The sequence below is a fragment of the Nematolebias whitei genome, chromosome 4 (assembly GCF_014905685.2).
Source record: "Nematolebias whitei isolate Nwh7 chromosome 4, NemWhi1, whole genome shotgun sequence".
NCBI classification, from domain to species: Eukaryota; Metazoa; Chordata; class Actinopteri; order Cyprinodontiformes; family Rivulidae; genus Nematolebias; species Nematolebias whitei.
In genome coordinates, this window is record NC_056501.1 from 13,381,391 (window position 1) to 13,408,754 (window position 27,364).

The 27,364-nt window shown below is 36.4% G+C and overlaps 1 protein-coding gene across 1 annotated transcript in view; it reads left to right on the top strand.

Moving 5' to 3' along the window:
• diaph2 (diaphanous-related formin 2) overlaps positions 1 to 27,364 on the top strand; it is a 461,650-nt gene that overhangs the window by 408,090 nt on the left and 26,196 nt on the right. The window contains exon 29 of the mRNA XM_037675202.1: positions 929 to 994. Coding sequence (XP_037531130.1) covers positions 929 to 994 — 66 coding nt within the window. The remainder of the gene's footprint in view (positions 1 to 928; positions 995 to 27,364) is intronic.

Below are 27,364 nucleotides of genomic sequence, written 5' to 3' on the forward strand. Positions count from 1 at the left end.
TGATGACAACATAGCACTTTATTTATGTATTATTTATTATTTGATTATGCAATATTTTGGTCAAAACAGGCATTCACTGTAGAAAATCAGCAACAAAAGTTGTGTTCATTGCACTAAAAGCAAGTTTAACGATTAAACGTCAAAACCATGGTTTTAATTAGATTTTTTATTTATTTATTTTACATTTTCTCAAATCTATTATTGTAGAGAACAGATATTCTACCTATAAAAGTTTTGTTTTATTATTTAGTTTTGCAACTTACACTGATAGGTAATCTATCACACTATTGTTGTTTTTGGTCAGATCCAAATAATTTTGAGCAGATGCTTTATAACTTTCCTAACCTCCCTGAGTCACTTAATGTCTAAGTTTTCAGTCATGTATATTTTTTTCAAGGCATTCTAATTTTAGTTTTTATTTTATGAAGGTACATTTGTTTAGAGAATTTTTTTTCTTCAATTTGCTTCTAAACTTTTATGCAAAATAGTCCTTTGCTAAGTACTATTTTATCAACCATAACTTTTCACATAAACAGCAGAGATTAGCAGTTTAAATGTCCTCAGTAACAAAAATTTGTTTAAATTGTCCATCATATTTCAGCTGTTATACTGGAGACTGTATAAAAACATGCACAGTAATTTCGATTAAAAGTATGTATTTACCATGACTGAAAAAAAGTATTCCAGCTAAATAACAACTATCGCTTCTCTTTTATGTTTTAATACCTATAATTCATCCGCATTATGCTTAAGCAGCCTATTGTTTTACTGTGAGCTTTGATCACTGTATTTAAAAGTAGATATATGGAATTTCTTTCTCTGGGAGCATTTCTGCCAATTTCTCAAATGTGTCATTTCTGATGCATTTTTTTCATGTTCATCTTCCTTTCCTTGCCTTCTTCTTTTTTTATTGCCATTATTGTTACAGGTGATCAAAGCCCTTCCAGTCCATCCTCTCGGTGGCCGGGTGCAAACTATGGTAACAGAACTTTAGGTGTGTTTTGTTTATCTACCTTTTAACCTAACACCATGTTGCTTTACACTGCACCGCTTCTGCCTGCATAAGTCATTGTTCTTTTCTGTCTGAACTCTTTTAAGCTGAGCTGGTGAAAAACAATGTAGGACCATGTGCTGAATTTTAAAAATTACATTTTAAAGGCATATTAAATGTATGCATATATATATATATATATAGTGAAAGAGCTGTGTTTTATGAAGCAAATTTTAAAATGCAAAGTGGATGAAACTGAAACACGTTAAGATATGACGATAACTATACACTAAAACTGTTTTCCAGTGACTTGTTACCATTGGGCCTGTCTAATACGCAAATTATATATATATATATATATATATATATATATATATATATATATATATATATATCAGTGAACACAATAACAGTTTTGCAAAGGACTGCTTGGGCTGCAATATTCAATTTTTTTTCAAAGTCGCCCTCAGTGTATGTGTTATGAATGATCCTTATTGTCTGTATAACTGACTGAGTTGTAGCCATTTTTGTCGATATTGATGCAAATATCAGTTTGCTGTTGTATCTATGTTGAAATGGGTTGGCTCCAAAACGTATATAGTTGTAGATCTACATACAATGAATATTTTCTGAAAGTTTTCTGAATACTGATCCAAGAATTATTTTATCTGACAGATATGTGCACAAACCTTTTTATCCAAGAGGCAGGGTACACCCCAGACAGGTGTCAAGTCCATCTTGTCTAAGCTGTCATTGTTATTCACTAATTTTAAATGTTAAATCTGGTAAAAATTATTCCTTCCAGTCCTTACAGGTGTGGAACAGATTTTCTCAGCACATGTTCTGTATTGTAAAACAGCTATAGCGGTCATCTGTTTGTTTTTTGTTGTTGTTGTTCATTTCTGTTTGCTTGCATTATCATAATGATGTCACTTCCTGTTATGAATTATTATTTTACAACTATTTTGCTGAGCTGATTTTTTTATTTATTTTTTACCTTACGGCTTTAGTCAATCACGGCTTGTTTGTTTGTTTTTTTCATATTTGTGTGGAGTAAATTACATTATATATATATACTTGTTTATTTATTTATATTTTATGAAACTTACACACTTTGCACGTTTTATTTATATTATGCATGTTCAAGTAAATGAATTAAGAGTGTGATGCTGTGAGTCTTGAACGAAAGAAAAGTAATTGACACGTAAAAAACTTTGTTTTTTGTTTTGTTTGTTTTGTTTATTCAAGACGTAGACTTTGACAAATTAACATCTGATTATAAAACTGATGGCACGTCATCACTGTGATGGGAGACTCGGTTTTCTGAGCAGCTCTGGTATCAAACATGTTAGATGGGAGCTGAGCAGCTGGTTCCTCAGCTGTCCACATTGGAAATTCAGAGTGAAGTTTGTGGTTTTTACTCATAAACCTTAAGACTAGCACTGTTGAATCATGTATTCCACAACCAACGGCTGACAAAGGCTTTGGCAGTTAATGTAAGGCCTTCTTGGCTTGAAGTGACAAATCCTCTGGTAGGCTTCATGGGTCCTGGAGAGGACACCATCGGAGGAAGGATAATTAGGTAGACAGATGGGGAGGAATAGCAGGTACACTGAAACAAAAAAAAAAAGAAAAACAACATTGAATGCAAAAAAAATATGTGGACTAAAAAAGATCACATCTAATTTCAGGGCTTACTTTCAAATAGAAACACTGTTATTGTAATTTCACAAATTTGTGTTTAGCCATCAGTCTTTTAAGGTCAATTCAATTGTTTACTAGCAGACTGATTTAAAATAATTTTGTGAGAAAGTTTTATTTATTTAATTTATTTTTAAATAGCTTTAAGCTAAGTTTGCATGTTGTGGCTTAGAAATAAATGTTTCTGTACATGTAATTATATCTGTATAGAACACACCACCAAAGTACTCACTGGCTAAAAAGATGTCAACATTGAACATTGTACTTAAGAGTGAAATTCACTTTAGTCTAAATTATTGGTAAAGGTAAAATTGTTGAGCTGCCTTCAAGGTTTCTTTATTGTCATTCGCATCACATGTGGTACATGAGGTGGAACAAAATTGTGTACTTGAGGTCCCAGTTACTCCCAAACAGAGCAAAAATATAAACTGTAAAAAAGAAACAGTATATAAAGATCTAAGATATATGCTGAACAATAGTAATATAATATAATATGTTGTATTAAACAGTGGCCTGAACATGAGTGTTGTGAGCAGATGGGTATGAATATAGCAGCTTAAAGTAAGAAATCAGCAGCATGGGTAATCAGCAGCACAGCAGATCAGCAGATAAAGTGATAAATCTCTAATTAAAGTGTCATTAGTGATTTGTTTGGTTAGGGATTTATGAGTGTAACAGCTTCAGGGTAGAAGCTGTTCCTCAGTCTAGTGGTTCTACACTTAATGTGCCTCAACCTTCTGCCTGAGGGGAGTGGGGCAAAAAGTGTGTATGTGTGCTGGGTGAGTGGGGTCCCTCATGATGCAGCATGCCATCTTCCTGCATCTGGAGTTGTAGATGTACGTGATGGTGGGGAGGCTGACTCCAACATCTTCTGTGCAGCCTTCACCACTCTCTGCAAAGCTTTTCTTTCTGCAGCTGTGCAGCCTCCATGCCACACGTTGATGCTGGAGCACAGGATGCTCTCCACTGCACACCTGTAGAAGGAGGTGAGGACTGAGCTTACATACTTGGGGATCACCAAAACAATACTGAGTGAAAAATTGAAAGGTTTGGCAACCCATTAGACATATGATGTAACTGGGTTGATGGATTACTAAAATAATGTATCTTTACTTACAAATTCCTGTTTATATTTCAGTCAATATCGTGATGGTTTCTCTCATTCCTTTGATCATTTTCTTCATTGTAATTGAGACATCAAAAAAAAAACCACAGGTTTAATGGTTGTATTTTGCTTTGCATTGTGCATCTGACTCTTTGCTGAATCCTTTTTGTGTTTGTTTTTGTACCTGGTAAACATCCCTGCAAAGCTACCAGCAGGTCTCGTGCACTAACAGCTCCCCGTTTATTGATATAAAGCACAGGACAGGTTTGATAAAGAGCTGCATGGATTCTCTAGTCTGAGCTGATGAGAGAAGAAAATTCTTTTAACATGCTGACTCTGTGTTTTGTTTTTGTTTCTTAGGTGTGTGTGTGTGGGGGGGGTTCCATTTGTTTGTTTTTATGTGTGTGTGTGTTTGTGAATGATTGTAATTCAGTTAGAATAGAATATGAAGCAGACTTGTCTCATCTCTTGGAAGGAGAAAAATATATATTTACTTACATTTTATATTTTTCTTTCTGGTACATTTCAGTGTAAAAAAAAATAGATTTATATTTAGTACTGAACTAAATTGACTTTAAACCTCTCCATTATTTTAAGTTTATTTTAATTGGCAAGATGCCCATGTTTCGTTAACTGAAAAGTTTTTTTTTTTTTACATTTCCATTTATAAAGTTTAAAAAATAAAACTATATATATCCCTTGGGTTAATACAGAAGTCCTACTGTTAAGGCACTTTTGTTTAGCATGTAATTGTGGGATTGACAGACTTTTATTTTTAGTATTTACCTGTATATAAAAGGATTTCTTAGCTATTTTCTCACTCAGTTTGCCTAATCTATTCAATCCCGCTTGTCATGTTGGTTGTAATCTCATTCTTTAAAGCTTGATTAACCTTCTGTCATCTTACACGAGCAGCATGTACCAGAGAGAGTTTGTCAAAGACACACAGGAATCTTCACTAACGTCAAAAAGGAGTTCATTTAAACTCGGCATGTCATTCTTTTTCATCCTTTAGGCCAAACTGCACTTCACCATACTACCTCAAGTGTCAGGCAGAGCACAATTCTTGGTGCCGCCAGTCACAATTACAACCAATTGTAGAAGCATTTCCTATTTCCTTGTCTCCACTTTGTGCAAGATGGAAAATCTAACCCCAGGGGCCATAGTCATGTGTTATGCAATTACACCAGCCATTCCTAATGCAACACCCTGAACTTGGACAGATTGATGAAGACCAGCAAAGTCGTTTTTCTGCACTTGGTTCAATCTTATTTTGAGGATCTGATTTATATATATTTATATATATATATACATATATATATACATATATACATATATATATATATATATATATATATATATATATATATATATACTGTGTTCTCAGATTTCTGCATAATGGCTGTTTTTAATTAACAAGCTGCCACATCAGTTTAAATATCAGAGTTAAAATATCCCAAAAACATCCGACAACTAAATTTAATATGAGAAGGGTTTTTTGTTTGTTTTTTTTGTTTGTTTTTTGGTAGCATCTCATTGATTCATCTCAGTACTGTAGATGCAAGTTGACCTTTTGTTTGGCTCTTGAGTGTAGTCATTTCTGTAGACTGAAATTTGTGATTGAAACTGCTATTGTGGCAAAGAGCTTTTACAGGTGGTTAAAACTTGTTGGTTTTTTTTTTTACAACCCTCAGTCACTAGCTGTGAATGTTTATACATCTGGGGATTCTTTTTCCCCCCCTATTTATTTCATTTGGTAAGCAAAGTTGGCAGTATTTGCTCTGTTCTTAGTGATCAGACATCATGGTTGTTTTCCTTTATAATGCATGTAGTAATACAGCTTTTATTATTATCATTATTATCATCATCATGTTTTTTTTTATATTTGCCTTTGTCCCAACAAATTGCTTAACATGTCACAGCAGTGTTAGCATGGCATCTTATCGATACGTATGTGGAAAAGAGCCACAAACCCTAAATTCTTCATGCTTAAGGGCAGTTTAGTACAACTGAATTGTGTTACTTTTCTACCTTTTTCTGACAAAAATCATAAATTACTTATTCAAATGTGAAGTCTACTGGACATTGATAAGTTTAAAGTGTGTTTTGTCATCGAAGCAAGCTTCTTCATACAGTATGTATTTTGGGACATTGGTTCTGCATGTAGTATTTCTTCTAGTAAATAGGGTAACTTAGATTTTGTGAAAATCTTTTAAAAGAAGTCAGATGGGCTAGCCTACTCCTTAAATCTCATTTCCCTTGTTTGTGAGACAGTTACCTGGCATTCTGGCAGGAGATTGGTAGGTTGAGAGCAGGAGCTTCTCATACATCTTGGCTCATCGATTTTCAGACAGGGATGACAGCCACAAACTTGGTAGGTCTTTCATACTGGGGGGGGGGGGGGGGGGGCATCTCAAAAGACACATCAATCAGTTTTCAAAAAGAACCAAGCCAATCTTATTTATTTACCGCCTTGTCATTGTCATTACAATCCCAAACCAGGGTCTCTCTTCTCTGCACCAGACACCAGTTTCACTTTCACAAGTCAGTCTGTCAAAGGTTCCCTCCTCTGATTTAGTACACTAACGTGAAGCTAAGACAAATGTTGTTTTACTTGTATTTTGTCTTGTACTTTACAACGGCATAACTTCATGTTAATAAAAAGGGGACATACATTTTAAGTTGTTATATTAAAAAAACAATATCTAAAACTAATCTAAGTTTTCAGTTTTATTTCTCAACTTTTCTTTCTCAATGATCTGATGTCAGTCAGCTTGTCACAATGCCCTTCATATGGTCAATTGCTGCAGGCAGTATAACATTTTACCAGCTATGTTACTTTTGGTATTTCTTATTTGAAAGTACCCCCCACTTCTATTTGCGTTCCATCACATTTCAAGAGCCCCCTCTAAGAAGTTGTTATACTCATTCCAAAAATGGAAACCGTTTGACTACTGCCTCCTCAGCAGGCTTCCGAAAAATGTCTAATCAGAAAGAAGTTAGCTTTTCAGAAGCATCACCAGACAAACCAAATGGTGATTTGCATGTTTATGACAGAGATTCATTGGCGGGCTGTTAAATAATAATAAGCATGGTAATAATTGTTACATACATTTAAAGAACGTATTTGACATTAAACAAATTGCTAAGTTCATCGAATTTTTGCTTCAATAATTAAAAAAACAACAGACAAGTCAAATAGTCGGATCAAACAAGTAAAATTTGAGCTTTAATCTGATGTTTTTTCCTTGTTCTGCAAATCGAAATGCCTTGATGTTTTTGTTATGGATTGATATTATTTACAGTACTTCAAATCAAACTGAAATGTTCTTTAAGAACATGTTATTGTAGATTACAACATAATAATGCTTTCTTGCGCAGTCCTACCCTTTGTGACATAATACATGTTGAACAAATTCTCATTAAGTCTCTTTGCTGTCAACATCTCTGTGATCTGATTAACCACACTTTGCTCAGTTTGGCAGTTTTTTTGTCATCCTCTTCCTGATCATGAAGCGTTTGTCTCTAAAATAACAGGAAGTGATAGTGATCGTAATTCCCATAGCAATTAATTTGCTCTCACATATGTTGGTCCTATGGTTTTATCTTCTTGTGTTGTCTCTCAACCTCCCCAGCAGTTATTCTACATCACTTTTTTTAAATACACACACACACATTCAAGTTTGTGTCGCTTGTCAGATAGGTTCTGCTGCTGCAAGGGTGCCTCTGAGTCGAGGGCTATGGCTCCTCAGCTTCTGGCCTCTGCTACAGGGTGGTGATAGATGTTATTCATTGGGGCTGCACTTGAGTTGCTCCTTCAGAAAGTGGAGCTAACCTGATTTGAAGCAAAAAGACCCGGAGGGTTTTATGCTATGCCTTGGATGGCTTAGTAGATGTGAGATATCAATAGAGAAGATGAGAAAACAGTTATGTAGAGATATGCTGCTTGAAATCTATCACCTGTTTCTTATAGGTAAGTATTTATCAACAACCAAAAGGGGAAAGCAGATTGAAAGGAATTGAGGCATGTATACCTATCTTTTAAACTGATTATCTTTTTAATCTCAACACAAAACCTATCATGGAAGTATATACCGATGACGTTTTATTTACTTTTCCAATATCCAGTGCATAACTGCAACATAGCTTGACTCAGGTGAGAGAGCAGAGGAAGTAAATTAAGTGAGACATGGAGACATTTTCACATCGTTAAATCAAAAGACCAGAGTTCATGCTCAATAATCCAGGTATAAAATCCAACAATGTTCAGTCAGGTCATCTGGACGGTTTCTTTCTTTTGTGCTGAGACATTTTGTCCATCATCCAACAGACTTCTTGAATCTGAGGAGCCACCAAACTGAACTGATTCTCCACCAACAGCATACCTCATAGGTGTATTTGTACACATATTGTATACTTCTATGGAGTATGCTCTTGGTGGAGAATCAGTACTGTTTGGTAGCTCCTCAGATTGAAGAAGTCCGTTGGATGACGAACGGAACGTCTCAGCACAAAAAAAGAAACTGTCTAAATCATGACTTCTTTTTTATATAGTTTATATTATTGCTATTTTTGGGTGTAACTGGGACCTTGAGTACACAATTTCGTTCCATCTCTTGGACCACATGTGATGCGAATGACAATAAAGAACCTTGAACCTTAAACCTTTTTGCTGGCTCTAATGGTCTTTCACTCCTACATTTGATGTTAAGTACTGCCCAAAATGCTTTGCTGCTTCTAGTTGAGTGCAAGGTAGTCAGTAAGTAAGTCCAAATATAGGTGTTTTATTGGTTCTGGGCATCATTGATGAACTGAAATAGTGCAGGGTTACCGCCTAGTGGACTGTCAATGAAAAACCCCCAAGCAAAATCGTCTACTAACTTAGCCTTTTCTCCAACTTCCTTTAGCATTTGCTGTGAGTTGTGTGTTTTCTTGCTCACTCTCCAAACAATATTGGCTTTCAAGTATGTGGGCAGTTAAGAAAGGTCACCCCAAGTGTAAATTGTCAATACTAGATCAATTTTGGAGGGCAAATGAGCTTTGGAGGCCCCATAATGGAACATTTTATCTTATTTTTACCCAGGGCACATTCACACAATAAGATTGATGTCACTCATTGTTTGATGTATTCCTAATAGAGCTATAAACTTGCAGAGCTTAAAGACAATGGAATGCCTGTGAAAGCCAAATATAGGCGAAGCAATCGGACCATCCCACCTTCTGAAAAATTACTCTCATATAATTCCAAGGGAATCTCGCCCAAGCCCATGATACTTAGTGCTGAAGGATGGGCAACTTGTGTCGGTTGAATTAAACCTTATTTATCGCTCATTAGGCATACAGCGAGGCCAACTGATGATCAGTTAGAGAACAAATAATGTGCAGTGGAATAGAATGCCATTATGCACAGTTATATATTCCTCTGACAATAAGACGCTACTAGAATCAGATTCTTTTCTCTTTCCTGACACACTTTTTTTTCCACATTGTGATGTGACTCTAAAAAACAAGTTAAAATGCCCAGGCTGCTGTTAAATTTGAAACACCAGGTAATGTGTACACCATGTCAAATTAAAACAACATTATTTTTTTTTTAATTTCCCCATTTGACAGACGTTATGTGATATTTGTAATACATGAAAAACACTATTTACCTTGCAGTGGCAGATACTGGTAAATCCCTTGAATATGTTTTGTTCATTTCATTGAAATTAATAAAGGAAGTAAATTAAGGAAATTGTATTACAATTTATCTGACTCAATATTTTTAAGATAAAAAATTTCTGTGCTATTATTTTCCCCTTTAGTTACTTTAGTGTTACTTATAGTAGTGTTGCAAGATAAATTAAGAAGTAACAATTAAATAATACATTTAAGAAGAATCCGTCAAGAGGACCTGGCTCAACCTTGTTAGATAAATTAAGAAAGTTTATCATAGTTTTTTTTATCAATATATTGATAAATATGAATGAATGAATGATTAATATTTTTCTAAGATTTTTCTGAACCTTATCCAGTGCCATATTTTTAGATCAAAATGAATAATGCATATAATTAGTTAAGAATGCTGTTGCACAAGTAACACTAAAATTATCACTTCATTGTTTTCATTTTTCTTTGTTATAAAGTTATTATAATTAACTTTTTATTTTGTTATTTTCATTCTGCCTTAAAACTTGTTTTACAAAAATCAAACTGTTCTGAACGTGTTTATTGCAGCAGAATTTTCACTCCTTTATTATAACCAAGAATAGAGTGCATCAGCAGTTATTTTCTCACACCATCGGTGAGAAGTTAGTATTTTCTCTTTCACAGTGTTTCATTTCTTATTAATTTATACAGTAACCCAATATTTTTACTCAACCTAGACATAACAAAAACATATTAACATGTCACACTTTAAAGTGTGACCTAGCTCAAAAAATCCTGCTTTTTTGTGTGTTTAAAAGATGAAAGTTGTTTTTAAATCACAAAAAGGGGGAGATACGTAACCACACAAAGAAAGGACGGTGGGCATGAGGAAAAAAAGATAAAATAGAAAGTCATCAGTAAATTGAAGTGGGTAATTTGTGCAATGATGGGAAAATGTACAACTAGTGGCAGTAGTAAAGATTTAAAGGAGGCAACAGTGAGGGTTAAATGAAGCACAAAGCCAAAAACCACAGAGATGTCCCTGTACTCTTTTACATAGAAACACTTCCATGAACACGAATAGATGCACGCACCGAGTGTGCAATCAGCAAGAATACGTCCTGCACTCAGACTGTCAGGCACGATTCCGCTTGACGTGGTTCCATCACTAATGCTGACTGATGCCCATTTGCTGGGCTCTTCATATTTATTTATTTATCTGTTTATTTGTGTCAACTTTATTTATTGATGAGTCTAAAGGATGCTGTAGGATGGCAAATATCCATTTGTGCATATAGGGCAGTAAAGAAAGAGAAGGATGTAAGCCATTTACAAGGGAATGAACAAAAGACACGGAGAAGGACAAAGTTCACCGTTTTATTTAGATTCCAGGAGTTGAAACGGCGTTCCATTTTAGATAATGGAACCGCGCTGTGTCCATTTAGTTGCCAATGGTTGAACTTCTTCTCTATTTTTTTTCCCCTTTCTGTCTTTTGCTTTTTGGTTTTCTAATTTGTTGGAGTGGGATGGACAAACTTGAGTGTGTATTTTACTCCTTTACCTTTTTCAGAGCTTTAGTCGCTCTCTCACTTGTTATGTTCATGTAACACATTGCTGTTGTCCCTGTTAGGTAAATGTGGGCTTTAACTAGACTGTAAATATTATTTTTGCTCACTCCTCACAATACCTACTGTTTTGTGTAAGTCATATTTTTTAGGTCATGCTCCATTTTGTTATAGCTGTCTACTTGTAGAAAATGCCCCCTCAGTTGTGTTTTGATGATGCAATTAGAGTGTAATGAGTGTGTAATGAGTATAATTGTTGTTTATTTACTCAGCGACATATTTGTTGGTATAAACTACAAAGGGAATAGCAATGATATTTAACCATAAGTGTTAAATTTAACTTTTTTTAAAAGTTATTATCTCCTGCCAGAGGTTTGCCAGAGGACCTATGTCTACTCTGTAAATACACGAAGAGTGTCATGCCTAAATTTGTAGCAGAGTTGGTCGAATTTGAGTTTTAGAGTAGCATCCTTTTTAATACTAAAACCTAAGAAATATTTATCTTTAGTCAAACAAAATTATTTTCAAGAATAAAGGCTGAATCACCTGTAAAAAATATAATAAAATGGGATAATTTACTGGTAGCAAAAATAAAAGAGACAAACTCTAGGGATTTTTTTTTTTTTTTTTTGACTGGAGAGGGGACATGGCACTTGAAATAAAAAAGATATTGTGACTGTTGCCTCTCAACAAGAAGGTTGCCAGATCAAATCCTAGCCAGGGACCTTTCTGGGTGGAGTTTGCATGTTTTGTACTTTGGTTTTCTCCCTCAGACCAAAAACTGCATGTTAGGCTGATTGTTAACTCTAAAGTGTCCCTAGGTGTGAGTGAGAGAGTGAATGGTTGTTTGTCTCTGTGTCCCTGTGATGGACTTACGACCTGTCCAGGGTGTCCCCCGCCTCTCACATAGGGATGGCTGGATATGGGCACCAGTGACCCCTGCGACCTGAAAAGGAAGAAGCTGGTAAAGATAATGGATGGATGGATGGATGCATGGATGGATGGATGGATGGATGGATGGATGGATGGATGGATGGATGGATTTTTTTAGCTGTGAATCTGTGCAGCAACTAAACTGTTCTCCCATTAAGCAGTAGAAATGGAGATCCTTTCCAGATGCCTTTGTGAGTTTATCTGAATTTATCCAAATACTGTACTGTGCTTAGAAGCACATGGGAGGGAAGAAGAGGAGGGTGGGGGTAAACATGAAGAAAGCACAACAGCTTGGTATTCATGAATTCCATAAATTACAATGCTACTCCCCCAAGGGATGACTAATATGTCAACTTTAAAAATAGACAGTTTGCTGCAGTACAGACCCTCTACTTCCACTGGATTAGGATTGAGTAAAAGAGATTTAGTTTGTGAGTAGTAGTAGTTTAGTTTCTGGTAAAAGTAAGTACAAATGTAAAAGAGGCGGACAAATATTTTGGTTGGTATTTGTTCTTAAAATTAATACAACCTTTTAAAAACAGCAACACATGACACTTTGTGTACCTAGAATATTTTAAACTAATTTAAATTGCATAAGCTATATATTTAAAAACGACAACATTGATTTAATGTCTTGGGTTGGGGGAGCACACAAAGATTCATTTGCATGAATCAAAGTGGCTTTCTGCTTAAACAACTAAAAACCTTTGGAACAAGTTTCTCATTTTGTCATTGTCATTTTGACGTTCTCAAATTTGGACTTTTGTGATTTTTAATCTGGTGTGTTATGTAATGGCTGAAGAAAACATGCAGCTTTGTAGATTTGTAGATAGAGATGTAGATTTGTCTGACTTCAGAGAGAACATTTTGGGACGTCTCCAACTAGTTAAATTGGCTTTTGTTTTAAACTTGTTTTTTACTTTTAAAACGTTCTTGTAAAATGATAGATTCAGATCATAAGGGGGCATTTTCCTGATTCAGTGGCAACCAGTCACTATTTTAGTACATTTGCATTCCCTCCTTGTATGGTATGTCTTTACACACCTAAATGCAACAGATTGGCCAACTGAAAAAAGCTGCTGTTTCTAAAGGTGCTCACATTTGTTAATTGATTTATCAAATATATTTGACTAACAGAATATGGTTGCTACTCTAAATTATTTTGGAAGCAGTAATCGTGTAGTGTGTTGCATATTGTGGGACTGAGTTTGCTGTGACTCCTTGGACTGATGAAGACCTTTGGATGAAGGACAAAACAGTTCAACAAACAAAGAAACCATCCAGAGGACCTGACTGAACTTTATTGTATTTGTTACCTGGATTATTGAGCTTGAACTTTGATGTTTTGAACCACTTTGGCCATGGCTTCCTCAGAGGAGTTGACGGGAGAGGGCGAACTCCAAAAACCGTCAAACTGGTGAGTGTGCTGCTTGTGGGACTGAGTTTGTTGTGGCTTCTCGGACTGACAAAGTCCTTTGGATGAAGGACGAAACATTTCAACAACAAAAAAAGAAACCGTCCAGAGGACCTGACTTAACTTTGTTGGATTTGTTACCTGGCTTATTGAGCATGAACTTTAATGTAGTACTGTATATTGTTTATGCATTTTGTCTTACTTTATCTTATCTAATGATCTAAAATTATTTATTTTGAGTCATCTTAACGTGTATTTAGCTTAATTTAAGATTTATTTTACTGAGCTACATATTTTAGACTTAAAAAGGCATAGATGTTCTTCTTTACCATGACTGTATGTTTGACCTTTGTGTGTTCATGAAAAGTTTTGCCTTGATAAATACAGTTTCACTTTGTGTTAACTCGTCAGATTGTCATGTGAAGTCTATGATGTGAGGATGTGTCAGTGAGTGAAGAGTATAGGAGACATGCTTTAGTTTAAAGCCAGACGAGGTTCTTGAGTTTGTAACATCTCCGCCCTGAAGGCATCGGCAGCTAAGTAAAGGATGAGGCTGCACACTGCATTACCTCAACTAATATTATTTTCCTTTCCTCTCTAGACAAGTTTCTTTCTGTGGCTCAGGTCACTGTAGCCTGAGGGCAGATTACGGCAGATAGAAGCTGCAATACTACTTGAGCTTTTCAACAAGTGAGAGAAGTGTGTGTCTGGATGTGTTCCGATATATTAGTTCTTTCTGTGTGTATGCAAGCATGCCTATGTGGCTGCATAGGATTTATTGTTTGACTGTGTAACTTTGAATGTGTGCTGAAATCCAGCTTCCTTAGAAAGCCATAAGTTGACCTGACTTTGTTTTCACAGAGCGATCCACACAGTTTGGTGGTTTATTTAAAAAAGTAATGCCAATCTGTAGACTAAAATCACTTAATCCTTGCTTAACTAACTCACAGACAACACAGCCTAGTTGCACAATTGCTGAATAAGGGCATGTATGCATTTGTAAGAATACTCGAAAGTTATTTCTTAACATCTCATCCCTGCATTAATATTTTTATGGTGATAGAAAAGTCTAAGAAATTGATTTTTCTTTATCCTATTGTAAAACATTTATGACACTCATTTTAACTGAAGATGCAACCCTGTCATTATTTTACTGGCTCTGCTGGTTGTTGAATAGATGTCTCATGCCTAAAAAACCTTGAATAATTGAACAGAGGAATTAGTCAATAAGAAATGGAAAAGAACAAGGTCTTGATGATTTGATGGCCAAGTTGACAGCTTTAGAAAAAGAACAGCAGCCTGATTAGTCACTGTGTCATATCGCTGCTTCTTCACATTGCTTCCTCATTTTTCCCCCATTTCTTTGCACTGGTCCGCATCTTAATCAGTAATCTCTTTAGATTGTTGACTCTTTTTTCTTTATACGCTGTTTCCCCAGTTTATCTATTACAAACTTCACTTTCATCCATTCCTCGCCATCCCCACTATTCAACATTAAAGTCTTGTTTTCTTAAAATACCTAATTTTTCCTTGCATCCTGTACCCATTTATCCCAATAAGTCCATGTTACTCCAGGCATAATTATTACTCTTGGATGGAAGATCGGCTCAGTGGCGCCGTACACTGCTCTCTCGACCCACATTATTCATTTATGGAGTATCCGTTTTTGTAGTGAGCCATCTTCCTGTAGCCCAGTAATGATAGGAGTCTTGGCGACCCTGTGCATTTGCACTGTAATATAAGACATTCTCATTAGGCCAAAAGATTTTGCTTTCTCATGTCCATTACATTAATTGCTACACATCACTGCCTGCCATGCCTCTCAGTATTTTGTTACATCGCATGCATTTTCTCCCACATCACCTAACTGTGGCCCAGAACTGCTGTGCCCTGAAAGGTGAGAGAGGTAATTGAAAAATGTTGCATAGAAAACTGGATAGGATGGTTTTGGTCACAAAACATTCAAAGAGCTAATCTGACGGGTTTGCTTGTGTTTTGTTGCTCAAGTGGGTGGAAGAAAAAATACTGTTTTCAGATCAAATAAAGCAAAGTGCCCTCCATCCCCGCACAGTCTCCCTGTTGTCAGTCATCTCTCTTCATAATAGGAAAACAGGCCACTGCCATAATTGCTTTGATGGTCCAGCTTGAGCAAATCACTTCTGGGCATAAAAAGAGGCCTTAGAGATGGCAGCCAGAGAGAAAAGGTGCGAATGAATTAAAGTACTTTGCGTTCCTCTGGGCATGTGGCCCAGTTTCCTCTTTAAAAAAAATATACTAGAAAAAAAGGAAGGAGTGAGGGGGTGTGGTGTGCCCCTCTCTTCATAGAACCAATGGCAGTAAAAGCAATAATGCACATCCAGCCTCCATTATGCCACACTGGAGAGCTTTATCACGACGAACACAATGGCAGTGACATAGTTAACTGGCAGGTGGAAAAAGGATGATTTCACTGGAAATAATCTGATTTTGTATGGGGTTGCCTTCTATGGGAGAACCTCTGGCCAGACCTTTTGTGAAGGAACAAAAGTTTGGCTCTTTGGAAGTAAAGCTTTGAATGTTTTTGTTGAGCTGGGTTGATGTCCCCAGGCCTTAAGTGCTGAAGGTTTCAACAAGGGAACATGCATGCATGGCCTTTGGTATCACTGCCTTTCTTCCTTTGACCTTTATGATGAAACAGCAAAGTTCTTTTTTTATTTACTGGCTCTAGGTATTTTATCTTTCTAAACCTTAAATTAAACAGAAAATTGTCACTTCTTTGTTCTTATTAGCCCTTGTCATTATTTATATGTGACCGTCATTCTTGTTTTGAGGACACCCTCCAAATGAGCCTATGTGTTCTTCTATTATTATTTCACATCTACTCAGCTGTAGTAATCTTTCTATATATAGATATATAGCTACCACCAGTCTTTTAAGCATCTAGAGTTATTGTTTGAAGTGCAAGACAGTAGAGGTGATAGACGGTTACAGATGTAACTGGAAACAGATTTAGCTTGACATAGTAACAGCAATGTTTGCATCTCTGAAATGCTATATTGTTATTTTTTTAATTGGATTCTACTGTTAAACATGCCTATTAATTTTAAGACAAAACTTCCAGTGTGTGTGAAGGGGGGAGGGGTAAATAGACGGCAAACAATTGAAGGGAATCTGTTTTTTTCAGGGGGAAAAAACAAAACAATACTGACAACACCCGGCTCAGATTGACACAAATGCAGTGGAACCATTTGACTAATCCTTCTTCACCTTTATAAAAACTCCAGGGGTCACAAGACCCCAAAACAAAGCTTCACTGGCGTCTAGAGCATCATTCTTCACCCGCAGTTTTGTCTTTCTTCTTAGCTAGGCTATGGCACGCCTCTTGTTAGTTCCACCCTGATCCTTTTGCCTTTCTTTATGTCATGCCACCAAGCCAGTCTGCATACTCCCATTCCTTGCTATCGAAACAAATCTCTGACCCCGTTTAGAAAAGGGCACCGCTTTTGTTCATGGTTGATAGCCCCTTGCGATATTTCAGAGCTGCAGGTGCAACTCTCATATGAATAAATTGCAAGTCTAAACAAAAAAACTGCAAACTGCTCACCTTAAATAGATATGCTTCTTCTCCAAATGTATAAAAGAAGAAAAATATAATCTGTCAAATATTTGTGTGATGAGCACATGTTAAAAAAAAGAATGGGAAAAAAAAGCCCTTTTTTTTTTTCAAAAAATATTTTGACAGGAGTCAACATCAATACCTTTTTCTATTTTCAGAGATTTCTTTCATCTGTCTTGACAATCACTTTGCACATAATCTTATAAGGATGAGTGCTGGGTATAATTGCTTTTCATATAATAATTGTGCAGCTTTATTGTCGATAGGAGGACAGTTTTCCCTGTCAACTTGAGTTAAGCTCATTTAAACTACACAAACTACAAAGCATGTTCTGTAAGAGAGAAAACACTGAAAACATCCACACGCAACAGAGAAAATCTATTACAGATAAATAAGAATTCTCTCTCTGACCTGATCCTAGTTAGGACTGTACACTGGGTCTATTGTCACTTTATCCATCCGTGTGTTTTCAGGGAAATGTCTAAGGCGTTATGTCTACCTTCCTTTCATTCATATTTAACCTCTTTCCTTACATAATTCAGATGTGTTCTTCACACGTTTGAGGATATGACATTAGTGCATTGGCTAACCATGCGACAGTGAGCCCCTTGTGCTTGGAATTGTGTGTTTGTGAGACACTTTCGATTGGCATTTTTCCACTCAGCCCATAAGTGCCAAGTGGAAAACATTTTATCTCAACTTTAGTTGTTTTACAAAACGTTATTATAGTTTTCAGATAGTGTATGACATCTAATGCACATGTATCGTGCTGCTGTACGGTATATTGTTTTTATACTACTAGTGCTTAGTGTATTTTTAGTTAACATTTTTCTTAGTTCATATCTTAGATATTATTACTGTTTTTCTTTTACTGTACATCTTATACTTTTGTTGGATGTCACTGGGACCCTGTGTACACAGTTTTGTTCCACCACATGTACCACATGTGGTGCATATGACGAATAAAGAACCTTGAATCCTTGATGGTTTAATTTTCCACTACTAATAAATAATCTTACATTTCTTCAAAATGAAATATTTGGCATATTGCTAAAATATATTGAGGAATTCATTTCATTTTAGAAATGTATGAAAGTATACCAACTTTGCATCCAATATAATTGCATCTCAAATTATTGTGTCCTTCCTCTCATAAAAAAAGGTTCAAGCAACACAAAGATATGTGAAAGCCAATAGCTTTCCACCAGCTGTTATTCATGAGGACATTATTAATGCACAGTTTCAATAATTAAGTATGTATAGTGAAGAGAAAAAAAAAGCATGAATGAACTCATAAAAGGCTTTTCATAGCCTATCATGAATAATGTGTTTGCCTTTCCAAGGACGCGAGGAAGGAAAGTCATACAAGAAAAAAAAGGGAAGGAAAAAGATAAAGAAAAGACTGAAATGGATGCATGATGCCATCAAGTGACGCAGAAAGGTCACGAGAGAAAGATATAGAGGACAGAAAGGAAAAAGCATGCCATTGCTAAAGCAGCACTCAATTTTGTGTCCCGTCCTGAAGGATGTGACATATTTCTCTAGTCTTTGTTGGCCATTTTAATCAGCTTACATATGTCTTGGATAAAAATTGAATTTGTCTGGAAAAGGGGAAGATATTGGCTTTCTGATTGTGTGTGTGTGCACATGTATGTGTGTGTGTGTGTGTGGGAGCACTTGGTTAGAAGTGCCTTTTTGTGTGCAACTGTGCATGCGCGTGTAAGTGAGTATTGTCCACTGCAGAGCCAACCGATACATAACGCCGCTGAATTGTGTTTCTCTCATACATCATTGTCAATGCAGCTCACATCTGCAGCGCCTGCTTATTTAATGGCCAAGACCTGAACTCAGGGTGCACAAAGGACCCCCACATCCCTTTTTTTATCCAGTTGCCCTCTGGCATTTAAAGGTGTGTTTGGACCACTTTCATGCGTGAAACTGTTTTTTTTTATTTTTTTTTTATTTCCTTTAGTATGGAGGTGCTTGTTTTTGGATTTGTCAATGCAAGAAAAGCATGAGTGTCAAACCCACTTACAAAAGGGGGCAAAAATTAAAACTTTTTTTCAAACTAAGGGCCAGTTTCAGAATCTACATTAACTCATTGGACACCCAACATCTTTTCTTGGTCGCAGGTTCCTCAACAAATGTTTGATAGGTCTCATTTGTCATTCTCTGTTGCACTTTTGACTTCATAATCAAAGATTACTGAAAAAAAATAATGTGATTAAAGTAGTTTACATTTAAAATAACATCTTGGGGCCAGATAAGATGTCAACGAGGGCCACATTTGGCCCCTGGGCCTTGAGTTTGCCACATATGCTTCAGAGTATTTTCATTTATTGTCAAGCATGTGCGTTTACAGGAGACTACATATGATTCACCATATGCTGCCTTACAGTGCTGCTGAGGATTGCACCCGGATTTATCTTGGGTTTTCTGTACTGTATGTGAAGGCATAGCTCATTAATCTATCCATCTACTGAGATTTTGAGCAGTCTGTCTGGCACAGCTAGACTTTCCTCTGAGGAGTCCATCCCTCAAAAGATCACTGCTTTATGGATAGCATCTTTTTTTTATTATTATTTCCAGCCAGGGCAATCTTTTCTGGAGCTATGGTTGATCACAAATATCACACAGTATGCTCCAGACTCGCAGCAGAGATTTTAAATTAGGAAATCTTTTACCTTTGAACTACATGAGTGCAGTGAAGTGAGCAAGTCATTCTCTGAAAAGCAAGGCCAAGAATTTACAGATTGTTTCTCCGATTTGTGCTTGTCTTTTGTGTGTGGAAGTAGGTCAAGTCAGTCAGGGTAAAAAAGGGACAACACAAACATCCTGCCAAAACTACCCCAGGTTAGGGGTAAAGAAATATAAAAACAATCTCACAACAAATTTTCACAGCAATTATATCACTTTCAGATGTGAGAAACAGGATTTGAAAGTTTCTTCTTTTTTTAATCACCAAAATAACAGGTTCCGCACTTCTCAGGTATCTTATTAGCATGACCTAAAGAGCAGAGCATAGTTGCTCACAAATTACTAAAAAGAGTACCAACTCTTTTTAGGTCAGTTCATTTGCATGAGGGTAAAGTTTTTTTTTTTTTTTTTTTTTTTTTTTTTTTTTTTTTTTTTGAAGATGGGGGTTGTAAGACATTTTTTAATTCAGATGCAAATGGGACAGTTATCAGCAGCCCGGACCTGATGAATAATGGGATGTACAAAACTCACAGCCCCACATAAGGAAATGAAAGAGTGCCTCTTTTCTGCTTCACTGATTTTATTATAGACACTATTATTGGCTTAGAATGGCAACATCTATTATATCGAGTCAGAATACAACTTTTTTTTTTCCAATCTTTTATTACTGTCAACTTTCATCAAATATAACTGCCCCAGATAGGACAATGGGCAAAAATGCAGAGCAAGAGCCCCCAGGCAGTGGTCAGATATAGGAATAGGTAATGTTTGCTTTGCCTTGAGATGAAGCTCTCATCTTGTTATGGTCCCTCAGGCTTCCACCTTTCCCCTTTTAGCTGCCATACAATTATCAAGCAAAATATAAAAAATATGACAGCTTATTGTTTCCAATCCAATTAAAGCTCTTTTTTCACCTGAGTACACATCTGTTGTGTGTGTGTGTTTGGCTGTGCTGACGTAGATTTTAGCATAGCAAAATTATATATTTTTAAAAAAATCATCCTCGCACATTGTTCCATTTTCAAGCACTATAGTGTAATTATGAACAATGTTTTGAACCTTACTTAACATAAATGAGCCAAAATAATACTTACATTATACCCAGCAATGTTAAGTCAAGTCATCTGGACAATTTCTTTGTGTTGAAACAGTTCGTCTTTCATCCAAAGAACTTCATCAGTTTGAGGAGCCACAACAAACCCAGTCCCATAAGTAGCACACTCACATAGTTGGCCAACCAGTTTGATGGTGATAACATATTTTCTGGAGTCCAATCTCTTTCCCCGTCGACTCCTCTGAGGCAGCCATGGCCAAAGTGGTTCAAAACATCAAAGTTCATGCTCAATAATCCAGGTAAAACATCCAACAAAGTTAAGTCTTTTGGATGAACAATGAAACATTTCAACACAAACAAACCATCCACAAGAACTGTTGGATTTTTTTTACCTGGATTATTGAGTATGAACTTTGAAACTTACAGTATACTTTTTTTTTTTTAAATAAACAAACATTGCAAAATTCTGCAAACTACAAATGTTGCTAAAAAAAAATTTGGTACTTTTTGAGTTTACGTTTATTTAAATAAATACCAGTAAGTGAACATTTTTAAACCAGTCCACTCTCCATAAATTGAGATTAGGTAGCTGACAGAAGTTTTGCTTTTGTATATTTTGGTTTCTTGCCTTTCTGTATTGTAAAGCACCAGTCTGTCAGTTGGCTGAATTTGAGTCGATACGTCAGGATTCATGTCCGACTGTGAGTTTGTCTTCTGTCATATCAACAATAAGTACATGGGGCCTGGTACTATTTAACAACCATACCATCATGTCTCAAACCATGAATCACTATAAGCTTTTTTCTTCTGATTTACTGATACAAAACGATCGTAGGTTAAACGAGTCTAAACAAACTTCTAGCGTTGACCTAACAAAGGCTAAACTGGCATTCCCGTAGTGATGATAGTGTTGGAAAGCTTTTACTTTGAAGTGAACTCAATGTACTTCTTCTCTGATAGATTGAGTCTTTCCTGCATATGTCTCTCTTTCATTAGAAGCTCATTTAAACACAAACTGAGTTTGAGCAGTTCTTGTTATGGAGCTGAAAACTTACTAACTTCTTATTTGACCAAATGAGGAAAAGCGACTTACACGTTTTTATAAAACAGTGTTGGCCATATGTCCAATTAAGTCCCAGGAAAATGTTTTAAGACACTAATGAGCTGTGTATGTTGAACTTTTCATTTATTTGGATAGTATTATTTTCCACAAATTAAATTGAACAGTCTATGCTTTTAAACATCTATTTATGCATTAACCATAAATAAACACCTAAATATATATTTTGCAAACGTCTATTTTTTATACAAGTATCACATCTCCTTACTAAATACTTTTAGGACCATCTTAGTGTTTGAAGACGTTTCATTCACTTTTGACAGCGTGGATGTAATGACAAGACATTCAGACATCAATATAGCGGGCTCTTAGATGTACGGCGTTGTAGCTGCCAAGTTGAATTATACTTAAACTGTCTGTGATATGAACACAGAAAGATAGAATAGAGGACGTAGATCATTTGAAGTGTAGGATGTAAGAAAAAAAGGAAGCTTGTAGCAGAGGGCAAAAGGAACAAAAAGGCATGATTGTCAGAATAGAAGCGACTGGCAATGTGAAAATGTTTTAACTAACCTGTTTGGGTGTTTAAAATGTTCCCAAATTAATGCTGCAGTTTGAATAAACATGTTTTTTTTTATATATATATATTTTAGAAGAGATAACGGTCTTATAATTAAAAATAAAAGCAATGTGTCAGTCAGTTTCAGTCTTTAAGGTTTAGTAATAGGCATTAAAAGAAACGTGACATGTAGCAGGAAATACTTCCTATATAAAATGAGGTAGTGTTGCCTCCAACTCACAAACATAACATCCTGGTTTGAATTTGTTTTTGGTTTTTTGCTCCAAAATCAAGGTCAAGATGTCTTTATTGTCATTCACATCACATGTGGTACATGAGGTGGAACTGAAACTATGTACACAGGGTCCCAGTTACATCCAACAAAAATACAAGTTGTAAATGGTAAATGGACTGTACTTATACAGCGCCTTTCTATCTTATTTCAAGGTACTCAAAGCGCTTTACACTACAATCTGTCCTCATTTACCTATTCATACAGCACTCTACTAGATCTCTACAAAGCTAATAGAACAAATCATTCTAAAGAGAATAATCAGAGCTTTAGATCACATCCATACACTGATGGGACACACATTAGAGGCTATGAGGGGTTCAGTGTCTTGCCCAGGGACACTTCGACATGTGACTGCTGGTGGATTTGAACCCCCAACTCTCGCATTGGAAGACGACTGCTCTAACTACTCAGTCACAGCTGCCCTCAAGTAAAGAAAAACAGTTGTAAGACCTAAGGTATGAACTAAGAAATATGTTAAACTAAGAATATACTAAACACTAATAGTACAAAACAATGTGCCAAACAACAGCAGCACAAACATGAGTCTGTGTGAGCAGATGAAGACGAATGAGCACAGCAACATGAAATAAATCAGCATCATGGATAGTCAGCAGCACACATCAACAATCAAGTGGCATTACAGTGATTTTTCCACAGTGATTTTTTTCACTGTAATTTCCACAGTGATAATCCTTACTAGGGATTCATGAGTCTAACAGCCTCAGGATATAAACTGTTCCTCAGCCTAGTGGTTCTGAGCTTAATGCTCCTCAACCTTCTGTCTGAGGGGAGCGGGGCAAAGAGTGTGTGTGCTGGGTGAGCGAGGTCCTTCATGATGCAGGTGGCTCTCTTCCTGCATCTGGAGGTGTAGATGTGTGATGGTGGGGAGACTGACTCCAACAGACTTCTGTGCAGCCTTCACCACAAAATTGCAACTTTTCCAAAAATTCTATAAGCATTCAAACTGGAATACAAATGCTGGATGGTTTGTACTACCTGAACCCAAACTGTTAAACTGAAGGTTAGCTCCCCCCCACCCCCCACCCCAGATAAAAAAATAAATAAATAAAACCTATATATCTTGGCCAGACTTGCTATCCTGCATACTCAGTAAATATTACTTCGACAAAAGGATGAGATTACAACAAACCTCCTGTCTAATCCCTAAATTACCTCACAACGATTGATATCAGTCTTGCACAATTTATTTAAGCTGGCAAGGTGGCAGAAAAATAAAATGGATAACAAAATCTTTGCCAGGCACGACATAGGACAGGCACTTTTATCGGCGGGCTCCTGCATGTTGTGAAGTTAAGCAAATTGGTTCTGCTTTCTCTAAAGCACAGTCTAGTGTAGGTACCTTATAAAAGGGTTTGCGATGCTTCTTGCCAACTGGGTAGAAACACTCTTTTCTTCACAAAAATATCTGGCTTTGGTTAGATTATGTCTGTTTCTATTCCTGTGCGTGGTGTGTTGAGGGCTCGATTTGCCAGGCCCTTCACCTCGCAGAGCTTAGCCCTAATCTGCTTTTAACAGAAGCCCAGAAAATAAAACAGAAGTTATCCCAATGTTCAGTGCTCTGGAGAATTTATTTATTAATTTGTTTGGATGTATTTGACTTCTTCAGTATGTCATCTGAATGACAGATTTATTTATTTTTTCTAAAAGGATAAAAAAATCAAAGACTATAAACAGCTCATTTAACTATTTGAAAATTTCTCAATTAATTATAATTATAATTAGTATAAGCAGTCAAGCAAAGCACAGTTGTTTGGGTTCATGTGTAAAAAGCTTAATGTAAATGAAATATGTTATAATTTAGTGAAAGATGCTCACAGAGTATCTAAAAACAGCTTACAGTCACTTTTGCCAAATGTCATTACAGAACGATTTTAAAGACTGGCTGTTTTATTAAACCGTTTTTAACACATTTTGCATGTACACCCCTTTTATCGTTTACATTTGGCACAAAGTAGATAGATTGTGTTCTTTATTTTTTTTATGTTCTTTATTTTTAGTCTTCAATTGATCCAAAATGCTGCTGCCAGAGTCTTAATGAGAGTTGGTAGGAGAGACCATATTTCTCCAGTTTTAACTTCTCTCCATTGGCTCCCTGTCAAATTCAGAATAGGCTTCAAAATCTTACTTCTAACCTACAAAGCACTCAACAACCTAGCTCCATCTTATATTTGGGATCTTATTGTTCCATATTTTCCTAACAGAGCACGCCACTCTCAGACTGCAGGCTTACTTGTTGTTCCTAGAGTTTACAAAAGCAGAACTCAACCTGCCATTGTGTATCTGTTCCTCCTCCCTGTTACTCTCAAGCCCATCTGGTCAAAGCAGATGGCCGCTTGTCCTGATCCTGGTTCTGCTAAAGGTTTCTTCCTCATGAGGGAGTTTTTCCTTTCCACTGTCACCTTCATGCTTGCTCAAGATGAGAGTCTGCGATGAAGTTAAACTCCAAGCAGTCTGCTCCTCAGAAAAATAATATTATTAACTGACTTTTTATATATTTGAATGTTTCTGTTCAGGGCCCTGGGATGACTTCTGTTGTGACTTGGCGCTATATAAATAAACTGAATTGAATTTAAATTTATTTTAGCCTTTTTTCACCTTATTTTCTTTTAAATTTACTGCAGTATTCTGACACCAACTTCCTTCACATGCGCACACACGTTGACACGCACCATTCGCTTCGTCTTCTGTTCGTGCGTGTAGTCCGTGTGTGTAGTCCAAGTGATTGGATGAATAAGTTGTGCCATCCCATATGGTGGGCTGTCCTGCTGGATCTGATCACAGTGGTGAATGAAGGAGCCCATGAGTCACCACCGGTTTGTTCTGCCGCACTTGCCACGCTCTGCTGTCGCACACCTCCTCCTTCTCCTCCTCCCACCGACCAGCCTGCCAGCCAACAGACACCGTGCCTTTTAAACTCTCTCGCCCTGTCGCTCACTGTCTCTCCTGCACATTATAACTGCAGTCTCCTGTAAGCTGCCTCCTTTCTTTCTTTCTTTTCTGTCTCTCTCTCTCTCTGCCCCCCATCCCTTCTCCCAGATGAGGTGAAGTCTGTGCCCTGTTCTCTGTCTAAGCGTCAGGATGTTCCCTGAGCTCTGAACTCTCTAAACAGTCAGTGCCAACATCTTTGTCATCTATAAACATTTTATGCTTGCTCTGTAGGGTAATGGAGAATTTCCCCCATCACCCTGTCCTTCAATAAAAGCTGATTTTCTGTCAAACTGTATCCCAATCAGATTAGATGGAGCTATTCAGTCAACGTTGATTTTACTTATGCATGTGTCTACGATGAACACTGTGCATACATTCTGTAATCAGTAAAGATAGTTGCAAGAGGTATTTCCTTTAAAAGTCTTAGTATGGCCAAGTAAACATGATTTGATTAAAAAAGCAATAAGGCAGAGACTGATTTCTTCATGTAGAAAGACATTTTAGATTGAGGTGATGATTTTCAAAACACGTAATTAAATTTCCTCCACCATCTTCATTTTTTTTTTCTCTGAATGAGGACATCTCACAGGTCATGATTGTGACTAATGCTATACCACTGCAACTTATCAGAGAGCATAATACAGCCTGATAGCATCATCAGCCTTAGTGCTGCCCACAAAGACTCCACTGAATAGGCTGTTGATGAGGGCAACACGAAACCGCAGAATTTTCCGACAACTTTAACAAACTGGATCGCAATTTAGACAGCAGAATGTGACTTTTACTTTATACCCTGTTGCTCAAGGCTCTTCTGTATTCATCACTAAATGTTTCTGTGTCTTTATTTTTATTTTATTTTATTTTTTTTACTGTTTGACCTCAAACTGTCACAGTATCAGGAATTTAGTACAAAAGCCATTAAAATGAGTAATGCCAAATCAAATACCAAAAACAATAATTCAAAGGAATGTACAGTATTTTGCTAATGCTACTGTACTAACACACACATTACACTTTAACATAAACATGTTCATGACATTACGATGCACTATTAGAAATGTATCAGCCTTAGTGAATATTACATTGTGAGTGGCCAAGTTCTAAATCAAGATGATGCATAAAAATACAATCAATTAAACAGCGATGAACTCAGGCTACGTTGTAAGAAGGAAAACAAAACAAAATAAACTGACCTCACAAACGTAGCAGGAGTTTTTAGCACACGTTTGTACCGGAGGCCAGAAGCAGCTCCTAGGCAATCACCATCAGGTCTTTTGTCAAATCAGCCTTTTATTAAGTAACCGATTCATCAAGACTAAACTAAGCATCGTGGATGTTTCTTTCTAAGCTTTTCAGACCAAAAACAAGTATTTAGTTTGTAAATTTAGTGTTTGAGCTGCCAAAAGTAAACTGAAGATTTGAGCTCGTCCCAAGCTGATGTATGTTGTCACAAATGTCATTTTATTGAGATGTTATTTGATATGCCAAAAGATGATTTGCTGTGGAGTACAGGTGTCTTTTGACAAAATGTGCTAACTACACTAAAAACTTTGATGGTAAACAAATAAAAGGCTGAAAGATTCTTCTATCAAAGCTAATTTCAACACACTTTTTTTTCTATGGCACTCTGAAAACAACTCATCCTCTCTTTAAAAATTAGCATTTAAAGTAACTTGATCAAAACTTTACATTTTAGCTACTCTCTTTAGCTAGCTCTTTCAAGAGCTTTTGTGCAAAAAGGACAACTATCTATATATATATATATATATATGTAAATGCTAATTCTTAGAGAGAGGATGAGTTGTTTTCCGAGTG